An 18,913-nucleotide genomic window follows, 5' to 3' on the forward strand; every position below is an offset into this window, starting at 1 on the left:
CCCACCCCCATGGTGGCAGTTTAACCAGAGGCCTGGGGGTGAATTAGTGGGTCAGCGGCCCCACACACAGCTGTGGAATGTCCAGCAGAGAACTCTGGGGTTAGGCTCATAAGTTAAGGCTAGGAAAATGTCCTTTAAGACTTAGAGCCCATCATACGCCTTTCTGTAAGTCTGTCCACAGCCCACCCTGACCCTCCCAAGTGCAAATATTATTTGTTGCAAGTGTCAAGCTTTCTGGTATTAGATCTGAGAAGGACTCAGCCCCATCACCCCTTAGGTTTACCTCTTGACCTTTCTGATCCCTCCATGAATGTTCTTTTGTTATTATCAAGGGAAGACAGTGGGAGGTCAGTGGTCATAGAACCCTAAAACTCAGAGTCACTCAGACAGGGGCATAAAGCTGAGACCCTCAAAACATAACTCTTAAGAACCATGAGTGTTCACTCTGGACACTTGGACCTTGGTCTCCAGTCCCAAGGAGCCCACACTCCAAAGGAGGCAGACAGGAAATCACAGCTCCCCAGCAATGGAGGATATGGAGACACAAGGAGGGAGGGTATCTATGGGCGAGGGGTATCAATGGGTGAAGAGCAGGATCCTGGCAGAGGAAACAGTAAGGACAAAAGTGGATGAATGCAGGGAGAAGGCCAGAAGTCCAGTGGACAGTTACTGCTGGGGAGAGTCATCTTTGGAGGAAAATGTCTCAAACAGCAGAGTCCTTGAATGCCAGAACAAGACACTCTAGGGCAGTAGGTACAAAAGGGGGCTGCAGCCAAAGAGATGTTTTAGAAGATAACTGTGAGCCTGATCCTGGAGAGGGGTTGGCTGAGCTGGATTCTAGCAGCCTGAGGGCTTGGGCTGTAGGGCTCCTTTACATGGATAGGAGGGACCATCCCTGAGATGCAGAGCAGGTTTGGGGGCTCCCAGGAGCTCATTTCCAAAGAATAGCTATGGAGAGTACCTGATGCCATGCATCTTCAGTAAAAAGTTAAAAGGGCCCATTTTGCAGATGAGGAAACAGGTCCAGACAACAGGACGCAACAGTTGGTAAATGGGCAAGAGTAGGCTGCCACTTGGCCCATAATATTTTCCAGGGCACCATATGTAGTTTAACTTCCTCCGGACATTCCCAACCCCTTCCTCCGCCTGACCTCCCCATCTGGTACCTAAGGAGGTGGTAGGCTTGGGGTTCACGGTCCCCTCCTCTTAAAACTCAGGGGTCCCTTTCCAAGCACAAAGCACAGCCCCTTTGCACTATTCCCAACCTTCCCCATGTCGAGGATCCCCAGGGGACTCCAGCGGGGTAGCAAGCATTTGGGGGTGGGCAGGGGGAAGGGAAGGGAAATTTGAGGGTGGGTGACTGAATCCCAGGTTTTGAAGCCTCAAGCCACCCGGGCTGGGTGAGGCACGGAGATGGAGAGGCCCAGCCACAGGCTGAATGGGTCTAGACTTGAAGAAGGCAGGAGAGATACCCGGCAGGGAGGGAGCAGGACGTAGGCTCGAGACCCCGGCAGGGACAGCAGCAGGTCTAGGGGCCGGCAGACCTACGGACGAGGAATGGGACCTAGGATGGAGAGAGGTGGGAGAAGCAAGGGCGGGGCGGGACCGGAGGGCGTCGGCGGCCAAGCCAGGCTTAGGGCTGGCGGCCGAGCAGCCTCCCCAGGGTCCCCGACCCAGCCAGAACCAGAGCCCTAAGGGCGCTTAGATAGCGCCGCGGCCGGAGGCGCGCAGAGTACTGGGCGGCCTCCCCAGGGAATCCTCTGGTGACGAGGGCCTGCTTTGAGGCTGAGCGTTCCTATTCAACAGCCGGGGCTGGGCGATCGGGGTGGGATGAGGAAACGTGCTTTCCCGAAGGAGAGCGTGAAGCGGCCGCCGCGTCCCGGGCTGGGTTCTCAGGCCCCGATGTCAGCTGCCCAGACCCTGTCCCCCACCTCCCTGACAACGGTCATCCCGCCGCTGTACGACCCCGGGTCCGGCCTCCGGAGAAATGTCCCCGGGCAGAGGGCAGCTGGCTCCGCTCTGTCCCTCCGTACACCGCCTTGGAGGCGATGGAAGGGGTGGGGGAGGAGGCCCAGGGAAGGCGCGGGGGAGGGAAGAGGCGCCCGGGCCGCGAGGGAGGGGGAGCGGCAGACGCCGAGGCGAGGGACGCGCGGCGGGCGGCGGCTCCGAACAGCGGCCGGGCGGGGGGCGCTGGAGGCCAGGCCGGCCAGGGGGGATCCCGAGAGCTCCATGAAGTTCCCCCGGGGCCGCGGACGGGGCGCTGGCTTAGGGAGGCTGTCGGGGGAGCCCCGACACCCATGGCAAGGCGGGGGCCGCGGCGGCGCGCTCGGAGTAAGTCGGGGCCGGGGGCCGGAGCTCAGGGGAGGAGGCCGGAATTAGGCAGGGGTGACTCCCGGCCTGGCCAGATGGCCAGGCTGCTCTGTCTCGGAGTCGGTCGGCGGCGCCTCCACGGAGCCCGATGGAGCCGCCAGCCCCGCGCCGCTCAGCTCAGTGGCTTTTTTGGAAACTTGCAAATGTTTTCGTAGAGAAAGAAGGGGGAGGGGAGGGAGCGAGCGAGGGAGTGACCGAAACAGAGCTTGGGGCTGCTGGAAGAACGGAGGCCAAGGCCAGGGGAGCTGGAGACGGACTGACAGACAGGCTGACAGAGCGTCGGGGCCGCAGGCGCGCTCTTGCCGCGCGGGCGCAGGCGGGACTCGGACAGAGGATGGGGAGGGGGTGCGCGAGGCGGCGGACTGGGGATGAGGATCTAAGGGTGCCGAAGGACCCAGGGGCTGGGAGCTGGAGGTCAGAACACCGGAGGGCTCAGTGTCGTTGCAAACTTGGGATCGCATCCCCGAGCTGCACGCCCCGCGCGGCTCAAAACTCAGCCCCTGCCCCGCCCCAATTCCCCTACTGCAGACCGCCGCTGAGCTAAAAATAACAGCCCTGTTCGCCCCCCGCAGACCGCGACCCCGACCCCTCCCCCGCCCCTCCCCCACTGGGCGTGGGGCGAAGCCACAGCTCCCAGTTTCCCCAAAGGGAAAAAAAAAAAAGAAAGAAAGAAAAGGCGGCGCGGGAGGGGGACGAGGGGCGGGCCGGGGGCGGGGGGCCCGGCCATATGGATGTGATTTCTCCGCTCCGAGGCAGACGGGCCGCTCCGCAGCGCTCGGCGCCCGCCCGCCGCCCGCCGGCCTCAGGCTGCCTCCTCCCTCCCTCCCTCCCTCCCTCCCTCTCTCCTTTGCGCTCGTTCACTCGCTCGCCCTTGGCGCATGGGCCCCGCGCCGGGCCCCGGGGCCTCGGGCCGCCCGGACGCCGGGGTCCCCTAGGCCGGGACGTGGGCGGGGCGGCCCGGCCTGACGCTGCTCTGCACCCCCAACCACCCCCAGGGCCCGCGGCGGCTGCCCCGAGGGACGCGGCCCTAGGCGGTGGCGATGGGGGCCGCCCGGATCTCACCCGGTCTGGCGCTGCTGCTCTGCTGCCCGGTGCTCAGCTCCGCATACGCACTGGTAAGTCCCTTGCTAGCCGCCCTCCAGGACAGGAGTCTAGGAGTTGCTCTGGTGTCGCTGGGGAGGGTCTATAGCACCGAGACTTGGGTGCTTCCAGTATCCTTAACTTTGGATGGGGCTCGTCTCTGACCCAGGATCCTGGGTTCCTGTTCTCTCTGGAATGTCTGGACCGTGGGTTTCATATGCCTGAAGTCTCCCTATTTCTGAAGCCAGCGTTTGGGGTCCCGGGTCTGGAAATTTGTGGTTGGGGTTTCCCTATGAGCACACATTTTAGTTGTCTCCCTGGAAGGTGACAGTGTGATCCAGCAAAAAGCTCAGTGTGATCAGAGCTTTGGCTCTGGATGTGGAGTTCCACAGACTGCTTTGGGGGCCTGTTTCCTGCGAGTTTTGCATGCAATCCTGGATAGCTGTGGATCTGAGGTCAGAATCACCCAAGCAAGGGGTAGGATTTAGGGCCCTTCTCCAGCTCTCACTATCACACGCTTACACACAAGCACAAACACATGTCCAGCTTTACCCAGAGTGGAAGCTGTTTGCCCAGGGAGGTGGGTGTGGTGTGTCATGGAGGTTCACTAAAAGAGACTGGCTTCACCATACACTCCTGCAGGAGAAATTGTTTTAGGGGGACTCTGGTAAGTGAGGAGACCCCTGAGAAAATTCTGCATTCCCCTAAGAGTGGAGACCAGGAGACAGCATGGTAGAGACAGCTGGAGAGATGGGGGGGGGGGAGATCGACAGACAAAGGGGAGTGGGGCCGAGAGCTCCCCAGTGCAAGGGGGTTACACAGACCCAGAACAGATACAAATAGGGAGACAGTCCAGGCAGACAGCCCACCCAAGACACTAAAGGGGATCACCACCTCATCCAGGGGCCAAACTCTGGGGCAATTTCCAGGGAAGGGGAAATGTTCCATCCCCTCACTCATATCCCCCAGCAGCCCCATCCCAGGAGATCAGCCCATTTCTGAGGAAGCTGTAGGCTTGTGTGCCTGACTTTAAGGCCTCTGCTGCCCACTCCCACCAGCCCCCATCAGTGCCCAGGTCAGGGCATTTGCCTTCTCTTAGAGGCTAGAAGGCAGCAGTCTCCTCTGTCTGACTAGCAATGGCTCTGTACCTTGCAGGAGCTCTAAGATTCCTCCAGCTCTGCCTGATGTCTATGTGACCTTAGGCTATTCTTCTCCACTCCTCAATTGCCCCATCTGTAAAAAGAGGGCAATTTTTTTTTTTTACAATTTTTTACCTAGCATTGCCCTAATCTGAGGTAGTTCTCAGCTTTCCCCGTTTACTGGTGCTTATGTCCTCACAATATGGTTCTAGCAGACCCTCAAAGCCAAAGACTTTGCCTCATACAAGGATCTGTAGATTGGGAGACTGAAGTTAGGAGGGTCTGAGCACCCTGGGCAGAGGTTCTCCAAGCACTGGCAAAACACCAAGGGACAGAGCCATTTCCCCAACCTTCCCTCAGTGAGTTCTGTGTGTGCACGTATGCGTGCACAGAGTTGACAGGGTAATGAGCGAGTGTGTCCTGAGAGTATACCTGTGTGTTGGACAGAGCAGGGCCCTAAGGGACTCTGGGCATGTTCTTCATCTGAGTCTGTGGAATTGTGTGTATCTGTGTTCAGTGGCTGAAGCTGTGGCTCTGCACATGACTTGCAGAAGCACAGTTGTGTGTGTGTCATAAATACATGTGCACCCAGGTCTAATACTGTCTTCTTATTTGTGTTTAATAAATGCTTCTGTACTTTCTACTTGCCAGACACTGTTCTAAGCACTTTACACATATTAACTATTTTAATCATCCCAATAACTCTCTGAGGAAAATACTATCCCTATTTTTTAACTAACCAAATTACAAAACCACTGTGACCATTATTTATCTCATGCTAACTAAGTGCTAAGCCCTGTGCCTCTATATGTGTGGTGATAAGGGTCTCCAGGGCCCCATACTACTCTGTTGGGAAGCTGAAGTATATGCAAAGAATTTTCCTGGCTTTGCTGGACATAGCACATGCCTATAATCCCAGCAATTTGGGAAGCTTGAGGCAGGAGGATTGCAAGTTCAAGGCTAGCGTTGGCAACTTAGCGAGACCCTGTCTCAAAATAAAAAAGGGCTTAGACCTGTCCCAAGACTGATGATAAGATAGAAGAGATGCCCATGGAGTCTGACTGAGATATGGTTAGGGTATGAGTTTATTGGACCTGCGCTGATTCAGAGCATGGGAATGTGGTCCAAAATCCAGAGATGCAGCCTACCCACCCTCCACCAAAGTCCTGTGGGCCCCCTGGGCTCAACCAGAACCAACAAGAGGCTGGCAGCCTGCCAGCTCCCTCTCCTGAGCCTGGGGACTACTGTTCCATCCAGATCTGTACTGGCTCCCCCAAACTCACCCACCTCAGTGTCACCCATACCTGTATGCTACCTGCCCAACCAGCAGCAAGAGCAAGCCCACTTCTCCAGTGATCTTGGTTAAGGGGCCAAAGAGCTTCCAATTGGGAGAATACTAACTGCAGCCATTCTCTATTGGTCCATCTTGTTCCTTACAAGGGAAAGTAGCAGGGGGTTGGGAGGATTGAAGTTTAGAGGAAGGGATGGGTCCATAGATTGTGAAAAGGAAACAAAGGGTGGTCTTGCCTTTGGGGATGCCTCTCAGCACACATGCATGCAGAGAAGAAACAGCAGTGGGAGAGGCACATGTGCAGCATGGGGTCAGGCTTTGAGTATTAAATGTGACTCCAGATAGGTAGAACCCGGGAGGGACTGGTGTGGCCTCACAGCCTAGGAGTGCAGGATCGCTCCCAGTCTGCCCAAGGTACTTGCTTTAGACAAAAAAGAACCAAGATGTACTGAGCAATGACTGTCTCCATATTCTGAGCTAAAAACAGTCATGTATGTTCTCATTGCATCTGTCTGCCCAGCCATTTTACAGGAGAGGGCACTGAGCTTTACTAGTAGGTCTGGAAGAGGTGGGATTTGAACCCAGGTCTTCAGACTTCTGCACTGAGCTCCTTCCTACAAAGCAGGGAGAGAGCTGCTCCTGGCAGGAGATCCGCACTCCCCGCAAGAGCAGCTCATGAGTTTTCTTTCTTTTTCTCTTCCTTTATTTTTTTTAAATGAAATGCTTCTATTATTTTACTTTTAAAACATTTTATAACTAAGACATACATATGTTCTTTCTTATTATACAGATTAAATAAGAAATTACCCCTTCTACAAAAATCATTTTTTTTTAACAGTGGGTGGGTGGGGAAGTCCTCCATACCTCTTTCCCTGTGCTTCTAAACAATACCTCTTATGTACATATAAAGGAGAAAGCTTTGTCCTGTTGTTTTCTGTTTGGTTGATTGTTTTAAATAAATGGTATCAGTTTTTAGATAGGGCTCTGTCATATGAATTTTACTACTTTAAGGTGTATCTTGAAGATCTTCAGTCAGAAAATATAAATCTATCTTTTTAAGTGCTGCAAAGTTTTCCAAAATGCGACATGCCTAGGAATGTTCATTTAGATTGTTTCTCTGTAGTTGTTCTGTGTGCATGTGCAAACATGTGTCTGTGTGCATCAGATAGAGAGAAAGAGAGCGAGAGAGAGGTATTCCTTTCCATGCAGAAAAGATCCTTGAAGTGCCCTCTTGGGTCCCTATGTGACTACTTCCCAGTGGGATATTTCTGGATTTCCTACTGTCTTTGCTGGGTCTGAGAACAAGCACATTTTTTAATCTTAATGGGAATGGCCAAATTGCTCTCTGAAAAGCTTGTGCCAGTTTATAGTCACCAAGACAAGATGGGAGGGCCCCCTCCCTATACCCTCCATCTCAGGATATTAGAGGGTCTTTTGCTGCACCTCTACAATTTATTGGTATCCTGGGGATACCCCCCCCCAGGATAGAAATCAAACACAGCCAACAGAGAGAGGGTTAATATGAATAATTTATTGCATTCAATCATATTAAGGTAGTTACCCCTTAGGCAGAGTAGCCTCACGTCTGCATTTTGATAGGTGAAAGTGGTGTGTCTTGTCATTTTAATTTACTGATTGCCAGTGATTTTTGAACTCTCCACTTTTTTATTATTCATCTTCTTGGAGAGCTTGCTCAGAGCCATTACCTGTCTTTCTATGGGTTATTTATCCTGTTTGTATTGATTTGTTGGAGCTTTTTATATCACCTGCCCTTAAACATATGCTCTGCCTCCCTGCTCCCCAGCTCCCAGAACTGCCTGTGGACAGAGCAGTAGGAGGGGGGCCGAGCCCTCCCGGGAACTTGGGTTTTCTTCGGAATGTTTTAATGAGGCGTCAAGCGGCCTCCCCCAGATTCCTGTTGTGGGCCTTCTGGGGACACTCCCTGGTCCAGCCACCACATCAGGAAAGCAGCTATTTTAGAGAGAGCCCCAGAAAATATAAAAGGTAGGGTGGGATTTTTGCAGAAATTGTCTGCAGAATACCAGGTAACGAAGAGAGGATGCAAAGTTTTGCTTAAGTCCACCAAAGACATTGGCGACTTCCTGACCCTTAAGAATCCCAACTCTGTGGCTAGCCTTTTGCCCAAAGGTGGGATCCCACTCTGCTAACTAGGCTGGAGGAAGGCTAGGCTATACCATCCCCCTGAGCCTTGGTTCTCCAGGCCAGGTAGAGGCTGCCTGTGAAGATCCACCATATCCTAGCAGCCAACTCCACCATCCCAGGCTCCATTCCACTGCCTGCCCCAAAGGCGGCCACGTTGGCTGGCTGGGATAAGAGGCCGTCACAGTGCCTCCCCCCCCAACCCCTCCCAGCCCCAAACACAGGCAGCCTGTTCAGGAAGGCCTGGAAAGGGGGAGGAAAAGTCAGCACTTGTCAGCAGTGGTGGGATGAGGAGTCCGTCCCAGCCTGCTTGGGCCAGCCAGACAGAGGGCAGCGAGGGAGCAATCCCTACCCAGCTGGCATGACAAACGTGGAGGGATGCCAGCACAGGTCCCAGTAGTGGACCTGGAGGAGGGGTGCAGGAAGGCCACGAGGTCACCAGAGAGTCTCCTATTAGCCAAACTTTTCTCCTGACTGCTGGGACCATTAACCTCTTCGCCATTAACACTAGGCAGGACCCAACTGTCCTCTGCCCAATTAGAGTCCACCTCCACTGCTGAATTACCTCTGTAGAGTTTGCAAAAAGAGACTTACTTGATGCAGCAAAGGATGCAATCCGAAAGGAGTCTGGAAAGATGATATGATATTGTGGCTGGTGCCAGGGGACGCATGTGGCTGGATATTTCCTCTTTTCTTTTCCTTCCTCCAGGGCTGCTGCTTCAGTGTAAAGTGCACCTTAGCTCCATTCCTGACCCTCCTCTCTTTCTGACTATTCTCTTGGCTTCAGTGTCTCAGTGTCGCCTTTTGTAAAATGGGATGTGGTGCAAGGTAACAGAGATATGAGTCTGTGTTTCCATCTCCAGGGGCAGTGGCAGGTGCCACCAGACAGAGAGGCCACATCCTACACCAGGCAGATCTTTTTCCAAGGGTGAGCAAGGAAGCAAAGCACCCTCTCCCAGGGGAGGGGGGGGGCGGGCAGGCTGATCCAGGTAAGACGATGACAGGACCCAAGAAGTCATCCTCAGGAGAACAGCAGGCAATAGAAAATAACCCTTGTCCAGAGGCAGCGTTGTCAGAACTGAAGAAGAGTCCCATTTATTTCCTCCTTCATGTGTGTTTGGAGGGGGAGAATTATCGCATGCCTGATTCTCAGACAGCAAACGTGTAGAATTTAGCAGGTTGAGAGGAAGTGAGAAGAGTAGCCCTCCTTTGGATGATGGTGTGAACTGGGCTCTCTCTAACATCACAATCACCAGCCTCGACATGCTACCCACTGCCTTGACCTCCAACCACTCTGCCACTATCACTGCCATCCCCAGCTCTGATGCCTTCCTCAGTAGGGTCTCCCTGTGAGCTGAGTTGGAAGGAACAGCTTGCCTGTGGGCACAGAATGGATGTGAGGATGGGTTATTAGGAGAGGTGATAGTGAGCACGTGGCTGAAAAAGACAAAACACACCCTTGACCACATGTGCTCCATTGCTTGGACAGCAGCTTCTGTGTTTGTAAATAATGGACCAACTTCCAGCCCCCACCTGTACCCTGCCTGAAACTTCATAAACACTGGCTGTCTTCCACCCTGTTCTGCCAGCTCAGGGCTAAGATTGGGTCATGTCACCCCTGCATGTTCACAAATTTTGTATATGCACACAGAAAGGCTCCATGTTGGAAGGCTGAATGGAGAAGATACCCTACAGTGGGAAGCATTGAAGCTCAGCCCCATGATGGGGAGTCACCTCTCCCCTACTCCAAGACCACAGAGGGGGTAGGGAAGATGCAGGACCCCTGGTGCCAGGGCTGGGTGGCCCCATCAGTGGTGAGTGTGGACTAAGTGACCCCCTGGCAAAGACCCAGCCCCCAGTCCCTCAGTCCTTGCCCCTGAGACTGAAGATGTGCAGACTCTGGATCTAAGAGCAAGTCTGAGTCCTCCATACCTGGATCTGAGCCAGCCAGCACTCTTCCAGTGGAAGGAGGTGACTGGGTAAGGGAAGGGAATGGCAGGCAGGGGGAATGCCAGGCTGAGAGGAGAGTCACCGTTGTCAGCATTTTCGCCCTCACCCCCAAGTGATAAGGCTACCTCTGGTAGGACAGAGGCAGAAGAGGCACCCTTCAAGGTCAAACTTGAGGGGGTCTGGCAGTGACTTTCAATCCTAGTGTAAGTCCAGGGGGATCCAGAAATGCAGGGAATTATCGGGATGTTCTTATACCCCAAAAGCTAGCCAGGTGCACCTTATCTAGCACAATCTCCAATATTCCATGACCCGGGTTCTCCCTGAGACCTCACAACTAATCTACCTGTTGTTGTGTCCCCCTGGACTCAGTCACCCACACAGTCACACCCATCACTCAGGGTCCCTGGCTTCAAGGTACCCATGTGGCCTGGGAGGAATGACTCTATGGTGCTGCTGGTAACAGTAGCAAGAATAGCAACCAGCTTTTTTGAGCCCTGCCCCTGCCCAGGCTTTCCATGAAGTACCTCATTTAATCCTCACCACTGCCCTATTATTATCCTGAACTTACAGGAAAGCTGAAGCATGGGGGTTAAGCAACTTTGCCAAAAACACACGGCTAGGTGATGGAGGAGATATTTGAGCTCCAGTGCTGGCTGCAGAATCTCCTCAGATGAAGGGAGGGTGTAGCTGGAAGGATGGGGTGGGGGGGACATTCTAGGCAGGGAACTGTGTTCTATGGCACCTGCTGTGAAGCCCACTTCCTCTCCCTGAGAAAGTGCTTCCTTGACCTGCATTGTTGCTGCAGTGACTGTTCTGCCTTGATCGGGTGAAAGAGAAATGGGTCCTAAAGCTCAGAGAGGCCAGGGGCAGTTTAGGGGCCATGGGGTGTGAAAGTGCACACCCTTCCCTCTCCCGGACACAAGACTCTTTTTTTTTTTTTTTTTAAAGAGAGAGTGAGAGAGAGAGAGAATTTTTTAATATTTATTTTTTAGTATTTGGCGGACACAACATCTTTGTTTGTATGTGGTGCTGAGGATCGAACCCGGGCCGCACGCATGCCAGGCGAGCGCGCTACCGCTTGAGCCACATCCCAGCCCCCCGGACACAAGACTCTTGAAAAGGGGCTGTGTGGCCTGTTGGCCATGGAGAGGGTGGAGCTGAAGCAGCAGGTGGATGTTGAGCAGACCCTTGAGCCTGCGAGAAGGTGCATTGATCAGTTAATGGTCATCAGTCTGCCAAACAGTTGGCCAGTTTTCACCCCATGATTGCCTTCCCCTAGGCTAGGCCACCATCTGTAACCCCCAGTCACCTCAGTGGGCTTGTCACTTTGCTGAGAGGCTGGTGTGTCAGCAAGTCCTCAAGAACTGATGGGAGCTTTGGTCAGCTGCTCAGGTGCTCCATTAACCAGGAAACCACGGGGCATTCTCTGCTTGTCTTAGTTAGCAGAAGGGGAAGGGATAACAAAGAGATGGACATGGGAAGGGAATGAGGACAAGAGGATGGCAAAGGTGGAAAGGACAATAGGTGTGGACAGGAGGTAATGCTGGTAACGTTGGTGATGGTGTAGTCTTTGGTGGTACTAGCAGTGTTGGTGATGAGGTAGATGGTGGTCATGGTAGAGGTGGTAGTGATAGTGCTGGTGGATATGGTGATGCAATGATACCAGTTGATGTACTGATGGTAGTGGAGGTTGCATCAATAGTAGTACTAGTATTCATGGTGGTAATGGTGCTGCCAGTGGTGTTGGTGGTGGTGGTGATGGGGAGGGTGGATAACGATGAAGATATTATTAGGAATGATCAAAATGGTAGCAAATGAGTACTGTAACAAGGATCAGAACTTTCAGCAGTCTGAATTCTCAATATCAGAGGCACAAGGAGTGTTTCAGGTTAGTCTCAAATCCCCTGGATCCTGGCAAGTCCCATCACCTTGCCCCGGTCTGTTCAACCATGACTGTAGTGGGCAGAGCAGGGAGGATAGAGAAGTTGTGAGGCCAGCAGCCAGCACAGGGGAATCTGCTCCCGCCCTTCCTGGGGGCCCATGAGCATTGGGTCCGCATGAGATCCGAGTGTCTCCTTCAAACTCCAAAGACATGGAGAAGCCGAGACATGAATATTAAAGAAGAGTCCACACGTGGACCTTGCCCACAAACACATGTACACATGCATGTTCCAGACACTTCAGACCACTCCCAAATTGACTTGCTGGGCAATCCCCACGTGAGAACTCACAGAAAGGAGGCTCACACCGGCCAGACAGCATGTGTGCGGCCACTTACATGCGCACGCGCAAGGATGCACACGCTCCTGCACTAAGTGAAACCAGCAGAGCCCGAGCCCTGTGGAGCCAATTGGAGACTCTTTGGCCTGGAAGCTCTCGCTGCTGCCGCCAAGAGACGCGGTCAATTAACTTCTCCCTGCAGCCAGGCTCCCTGACCCGGCCCGCCGCCCCCATCGGCTGGGCCCGCCCCTTCCAAGTCCCTTTCCGACCGCCTCCTTCCTTCCCGGGCTCCTGGTTCTCCCGCCCGCACCCCTCCGCTCACACTGAGGGACCGGCCCGCTGTGAAGTGTGTGAGGGGCTGCAGCTCTGCCGGTTGAGGGTCTAACAGGCTGAGGCTGTGCTCTGTAGAGTCTAAAGGGACGTAGCTTTTTTGGGGGGTGGGGGGGTGGGGAGGAATGGCCCTCAGTGGTCATAACCCTGCCCTGATGCCCTGTGGTCCGAGGAGATCGGTCCCAAACTTGGAGCTGGGATGTCCAAGGGCATCCTGACCCCATCTCTGGGGCAGTGGTCTCAGGGGATGCACTAACCCCTGTGAGTCACACTCATGGGAATGCTGGGCTGCTCCTGGGCATACTGGGCTCACCCTCTGAATCTCTTCCTCCCAAATCAGAAAGCAGAAGTTCAGACCCTCCCAACAGGTACCTGCCCCAGGTGCAACCCACCCTACTCCCGGATGTTCCCTTTTCCTTCCTTAAAATCATGCCAGTGAGTTCCAGTGGGTGTGCAAGTGGAGGGAAGGGAAAGAAGAACATTCCAGAGGAGAGGACAGCAACAGCAACATCCTGTGTCCATCTTAAAACACAGGGACAGCTTGATGAAGGGAGCTTCCACAGGATGAAGGGGACTCACACAATGTGGCAGTCCTACACAGGCCACTTGCCAACAATTCCTCCATCTTCTCCCTCTTGAGACCCTAAGCATGGAGGGGGAGGGCTCTCAGACTTCACTGGGGAAAGAGTACTAACTGGGATGCTGGGCCAGGATGGAAACTGGTGACTCCCAAGGTCTCCCAGAGCCCCAGAACTTGAAGGAATCCAAGCTAGGGTTGTCTCACCAGAGTTCACACTCCTTATCCAACCCTCCCCACCCCCAGTCCCTGTTCAGATCCCAGAAGGCCATCAGGTCCTATGAGGATCCATCCTGGGACATTCCATCCATTCCCATGCTCCCAGGGGAATGGATGGGACAGATTTTCAGTGGATGCAGCCTGCAGGGTTACTGGTGGACAGGCAGGGGATAGCCCTCACCCTTTCCCTCTGATGGGGCAATCCCCAGCCCTCAGAGCCCCAGCTTTCCATCTGTAAAATGGAAGCTACATAAGACAGATTTCCCACAAGTGCCAGGCTTTCCACATTCCTTCTAGAGCGAGGACCTTTGGAAAGGGGGACCCTCTGGAGGGTGGGATGGCCCTGGACCTGCTGCTGCCCAGCAGTGCTGCCTGTCATCTGACCCTTGGGTTGGCAGGTGGACGCGGATGACGTCTTCACCAAGGAGGAACAGATCTTCCTGCTGCACCGTGCCCAGGCTCAGTGTGACAAGCTGCTCAAGGAAGTCCTGCGGACTGCAGGTGGGGATAGGGCTGCACGAAGATGGGGGCCAAAGATGCAGAGGTGGTGACAGGGTTGAAGGTGTTGGGCAGGGGTAAGCCCTGTGAAAGTCAGCGGGCCAAAGTGAGGACCAAAAATGGAGTGAGTCAGGCCCAGGTTAAGTCAGCAAGCTCAGGAGGTCCTCAGCTTGTCAGAAGTCCTGAGCTCCAGTCCCCATGCTGCCCTGCCAGCCCTCAGACCTGCAGGCATCCTTGCCCCACACACATTCCTTCAAAAAGAAGGGGTGAAAAGAGCCTTTGGCAGGATGGACCCAGAATTTCGTGGGCCTCCTCTTTCAGGTTGTGGTAGGGTGTTGTGAAGGCAGTCAAAGGACAGATTGCCCCTGGGGGGGTTTGATCTGCTCAGGCAAGCCAGGATCAGAGCTCTGGCTAGCATACCAGTTCCCAGTAGGGTGGGCTGGGATGCTTCCTGAAGGGAAAAGCTGGCCAAGCCAAGTCCAGAAGGATGGGTAGGTCTTTGAAAGAGGCCACCCGAGCAGAGAGCAAGACAGAGGACCCCAGGGTGGGGAGAACTGAGGGTCCATGGGACCAAATGGGAAGGGGACAGAGAGATAGGGGTGAGTATCTATGACTCAGCCAGCTAAGGTCATTGGCTGGGTAGAGGGCATCTGATCTGGGTAGGTAAGCTGCAAACTCCTCATTCAAATATCCTAGGGCAGAGGATGGGGGAGAGGGATTTGTCTGTCCATTCCTGACAAACTGCACCCCTTGCTTATGTCCTCCTCACCACCAGCCTCCCCCGCCAACACACAGCATTTTGCCCTGATTTTGACTTCATTTTCCCCAAGTACAGGATTCCCCCTCCAACCCCACAGGGGTTCTACTTTTACTGTGCGCCCCCTGGTGGCCCCTTTGTTCCTGGGTGGCTCTGACTCCTGCCTGCCTTTGACTCCTGGGTAGGAGGTTACCACCTCTGCTCCTTGTGATCCCACATGGCATTCACTCCCATTTGAACCCTTGCTGACCAGCTCTCTGTCCTCATTTCTTCTCCACCTGACAAATACTTTGCAGTTTATGAAAGATTTCCTTGCCCTTGTCTCAGATCTCCTAAGAATTTGGGTATCAGTAGACTAGGGAGGGGACGGCTCCTATTGTACAATGGGCGACCTGAGGCAGGGGGTACCCGAAATCTGCTGTTGGAGCACAGTTAATGGCTGTAATGACCCTGGTTTCTCCAGCCAACATAATGGAATCAGATAAGGGATGGACATCCGCATCCACATCAGGGAAGCCCAGGAAAGAGAAGGCATCTGAGAAGCTCTACCCTGAGTCCAAGGAGGAAAAGGAGGTGGCCACTGGCAGCAGGCGCCGAGGTATGTCTGTGCTCCTATGCCTCCTCCTGACATCGGCTTGGTCCCATCTGCCCTGCTGCTCTGCCTCTTCCATGTGAGTTCATGTGGAAAATAAGAGGCCCAGCTCCCTCCCCAGGAAAACAGGGCAGAAGGTGTATGGAGATGGACCAGGGGACAGCATGAGGAGCAGGCAGCTGAGCTGGAGGGACTCAGGACCCAGGGAGATGTGCATGGCAAAGGACTCATCCAACACCACCCCAAGAGTGGACCCAGGGCTGCAGCCCCACCCAGGGAGTGAAAGAGAAAAGGTGGAGAATCCTAGGAGATTAGAGAGGCAGGGAGAGAGGAAAGACCAGGAGGCAAGAACAAAGGTCTAGGAGTCTATGTGAAGATACAGGGACATACATACATACTGGGGAGGGCCAGAAAACAGAGCAAGAGAGTAGAGCAGCCTCCAAGGCGTGAGGCAGAGACAGTGGGAGAAGGAGGGGAGAAAAGAGGGAGGGTGAAGCTGGGTTGTGTAGTCCCTCAGGGAGGTGAGGAGAGACAAACACAGAGCCCAGGCTGTGGCCACAGGGCCAGTTAGAACCGGCCGGGTGGGCAGTGGATTCCAGATGGGCCACATCTGGGAGCCTGTGGTCACCCTGTGGCTCCCCTGGGACCAGAGGGAATTGTGGGCCTGGCTGGGTGGGGCTGGGAATATGGCGCCCAGGACAGAGAGCCTTTCACCAAGTTGGGCGGGTCCAGCCGTCAAGGCAGCCTTCCAGGGAGGCTAGAGAGTCCTGTGGTTGGAGCTCTACAGGGGGAGAGAAGGAGACTGTGAGCTGGGTGTGGAATGTGGAAGATCCACAGGCTGTGGACCCTCCACGGTCACTTAGCATCTCGGTAGTGAGGCCAAGACTCCAAAATAGGGCATGTCACCTTGCTTCAAATCTCACCATTAATACTTGCATTTGGTGGGTCGTGGCCCCTCATGAGTGGCGTGGGTGTCTCATAGCAGACACTTGGGGTAGACGTAGATGGTGGTAGAAGCATGGACTGATATGGTCAACCCTAACTTCCCAATAAGAAAACAGAAATGTAGAGAATGGAGACACCTGCGTGAGGTCGGTAATACTTTAGAAGTTTAGCTGGCACTAGAAAGAAGACTTCCTTCCTTCTGTCCATGGTCCCTGGCAAAAGGTCACATAATGAGCCTATCAGCTAAGGGAAAGTTAGTCTGAGAACTGCCCTTCTTCAGGTACACCTGAAATGTGGGGCCAGGAGCAGAATCTAACCTGGGTCCGACGGGGGCAAGGTCCTGTGTCATATGACCTCAGCAAGTCACCCATTTCTCTTGGCCTTTTCCAGACCATCTGGAAAATGGGGCCAGTGCCAGAACCTGCATCATAGGGGCTGTAGTAAATTCTGAGGCTAGGTGAATTTAGGGTACCGCAAGAAGACTCCATATATTCTCTCCAGAATGTTCCAAGTCTGAAGTTTCTGGTCCTGGGGCACATTTGTCCTGGTGGGAACCAACAATAGGTGTGTTCATCTCCTTGGGTTTTAACCTTAGTGTTCCCTACCCTGTCTGTCTGTCTCGGGGTACAGGGCGGCCCTGCTTGCCTGAGTGGGACTACATCGTATGCTGGCCCCTGGGGGCACCAGGTGAGGTGGTAGCTGTGCCTTGTCCTGACTACATTTATGACTTCAATCACAAAGGTAAGTCTGGCTAGGGATGTGGACCACAGGGATATCAGGGCTTGGAGCTCAGGGCCTTATTGGCTCCAGACCTCTCTGCCCTGACCTTTTCGCGGACCCACAGGCCATGCCTACAGGCGCTGCGACCGAAATGGGAGCTGGGAAGTGGTGCCTGGGCATAATCGAACATGGGCCAACTATAGCGAGTGCCTCAAGTTCATGACCAATGAGACTCGAGAGCGGGTGCGAATCTTCCCCCTGACCAACTTGACACCAGTAAGGCCGCCCCGGCCCCACTGGTGACCCCTGACCTCACCCCGACGCCTGACCTTGACTCCTCCAGCAATTTTTACCCTCCTGCTCACCCTGAGCCCCCTTTCTCTCTCTCCCCACCTGCACAGGAGGTATTTGACCGCCTGGGCATGATCTACACCGTGGGCTACTCCATGTCCCTGGCCTCCCTCACCGTGGCTGTGCTCATCCTGGCCTACTTTAGGTGGGCGGGGCGACGGCGTGGGCGTGGTTCAGGGTGGGGCCGGGCTTGGGGATCTTCGGGGATCTTCGGGGATCTTCCGGGATCTCCCTTATCCCTCTCCTCTCATGCCTCCGCTGCGGGATGCCCCTACCTACCTCGCACCGCCCAGCTTTCTCCCTCCACCGTGCATCCCTGTACCCCCACCCACGGTGATGTCGCACGCCCGCAGGCGGCTGCACTGCACACGCAACTACATCCATATGCACATGTTCCTGTCCTTCATGCTGCGCGCTGCGAGCATCTTCGTCAAGGACGCAGTGCTCTACTCCGGCTTCACGCTCGACGAGGCCGAGCGCCTCACCGAGGAAGAGCTGCACATCATCGCCCAGGCGCCCCCGCCGCCCGCCGCCGCGGCCGTCGGCTACGTGAGTGCCCCGTGAGGCCCACGCCCGCGCCGCCACTGGCTTCGTGGGAGCCCGCCCTGCCCGGCCCTTTCCTAGCTGCCACCCCTAGCATTGGGTCATTCAAACCCACTTCACAGGGACCCTCGCGCTACTCAGTTCCGCTTCCAGCCCTATCGCCAAGGGCCTCGAGTGCTCCTCTGGCCTCGGCCCAGGACACCAGCTACTCCATCTTGTCACCCTTACCCCAGCTGCACCCTGCCACTTCCTGGCTTGCTTGGCTGTATCACTTGTCCCGCGCGCCAGCCCTGCTCCTGCTCTCCCTTCCCAAGCCCCAGCCCAGTCCTGACTTCCCTGATGCAGGGTCTGGCTAATACCAGCTGGTCTCCTAGGCGGGCTGCCGGGTGGCTGTGACCTTCTTCCTTTACTTCCTGGCCACCAACTACTACTGGATTCTGGTGGAGGGGCTGTACCTGCACAGCCTCATCTTCATGGCCTTCTTCTCAGAGAAGAAGTACCTGTGGGGCTTCACGGTCTTCGGCTGGGGTACGCAGGGCAGGCCAGGGACGGTGGGCAGGGTGAGAGGGCACCACAGAGGGTAAGGCACCCACACAGCATCATGTCCTGTCCCTGATGGGGGCAGTAGGTGGGAGCCCTGCCAACCCTTCTATGACTGACCCCATTCCAGGCTCAGGGAACAGAACTGGACAGAGGTCAGAGTTCATCTGGTGTTGGCTTACCTTGGGTCAGATTTACCTGGGGTTGAGGCTCAGCCCAGAAGAGGGGGAAGGGGAACTCTCAAGTCAAGATTTAGTTTATAGTAGTGGCTCAATTTTGTAATCCCAGCTACTCCAGAAGTTGAAGCAGGAAAATTGCAAGTTCCAGACCAGCCTGGGCAATTTAGCAAGACTATATCTCAAAATAAAACCAAAAGGGTTGTGGATATTGCTCAGTGGCAGAGCACTTGTTTGCCTCATGTGTACAAGACCCAAGGTCCAATCTCCAGTATTGGGGGATAAAAAAAAAGATTTGGCTTGGGATCAGAGTAGGATCTTGAATCAGAGGTCAGTATGGGGCTCAAGTTGGAGTCTGGAGCCTCCTTCTACCCTGAGCCTGGTGGTCAGGGCCAGCATTTGTTACCCTGCCAAATCCTCTCACCAGGAGGTGGGGTCCATGATCCAGAGCCACA

General features: G+C 54.7%; 1 protein-coding gene across 8 annotated transcripts in view; it reads left to right on the top strand.

Moving 5' to 3' along the window:
• Nucleotides 1-18,913, top strand: part of Pth1r (parathyroid hormone 1 receptor) — a 31,490-nt gene that overhangs the window by 1,300 nt on the left and 11,277 nt on the right. Inside the window, exons 1-11 of one of the 8 annotated variants that reach the window (XM_046437641.2) lie at nucleotides 2,308-2,331; nucleotides 3,366-3,485; nucleotides 8,904-8,968; nucleotides 9,692-9,854; nucleotides 13,735-13,837; nucleotides 15,055-15,189; nucleotides 16,759-16,869; nucleotides 16,973-17,124; nucleotides 17,250-17,344; nucleotides 17,553-17,748; nucleotides 18,117-18,270. In XM_046437641.2, coding sequence (XP_046293597.1) covers nucleotides 3,411-3,485; nucleotides 8,904-8,968; nucleotides 9,692-9,854; nucleotides 13,735-13,837; nucleotides 15,055-15,189; nucleotides 16,759-16,869; nucleotides 16,973-17,124; nucleotides 17,250-17,344; nucleotides 17,553-17,748; nucleotides 18,117-18,270 — 1,249 coding nt within the window. In that variant the 5' untranslated portion in view covers nucleotides 2,308-2,331; nucleotides 3,366-3,410. Of the gene's footprint in view, nucleotides 1-2,033; nucleotides 2,332-3,365; nucleotides 3,486-8,903; nucleotides 8,969-9,691; nucleotides 9,855-13,734; nucleotides 13,838-15,054; nucleotides 15,190-16,758; nucleotides 16,870-16,972; nucleotides 17,125-17,249; nucleotides 17,345-17,552; nucleotides 17,749-18,116; nucleotides 18,271-18,913 lie in introns of those variants that run through there. The other 7 variants (XM_046437639.2, XM_046437638.1, XM_046437642.2 and 4 more) reach the window with 7 other exon arrangements.

This window comes from Marmota monax, unplaced genomic scaffold (assembly GCF_021218885.2).
Source record: "Marmota monax isolate L192 unplaced genomic scaffold, Marmota_monax_Labrador192_F-V1.1 WCK01_AAM20220418_F8-fsc00021, whole genome shotgun sequence".
Classification (NCBI taxonomy): Eukaryota; Metazoa; Chordata; class Mammalia; order Rodentia; family Sciuridae; genus Marmota; species Marmota monax.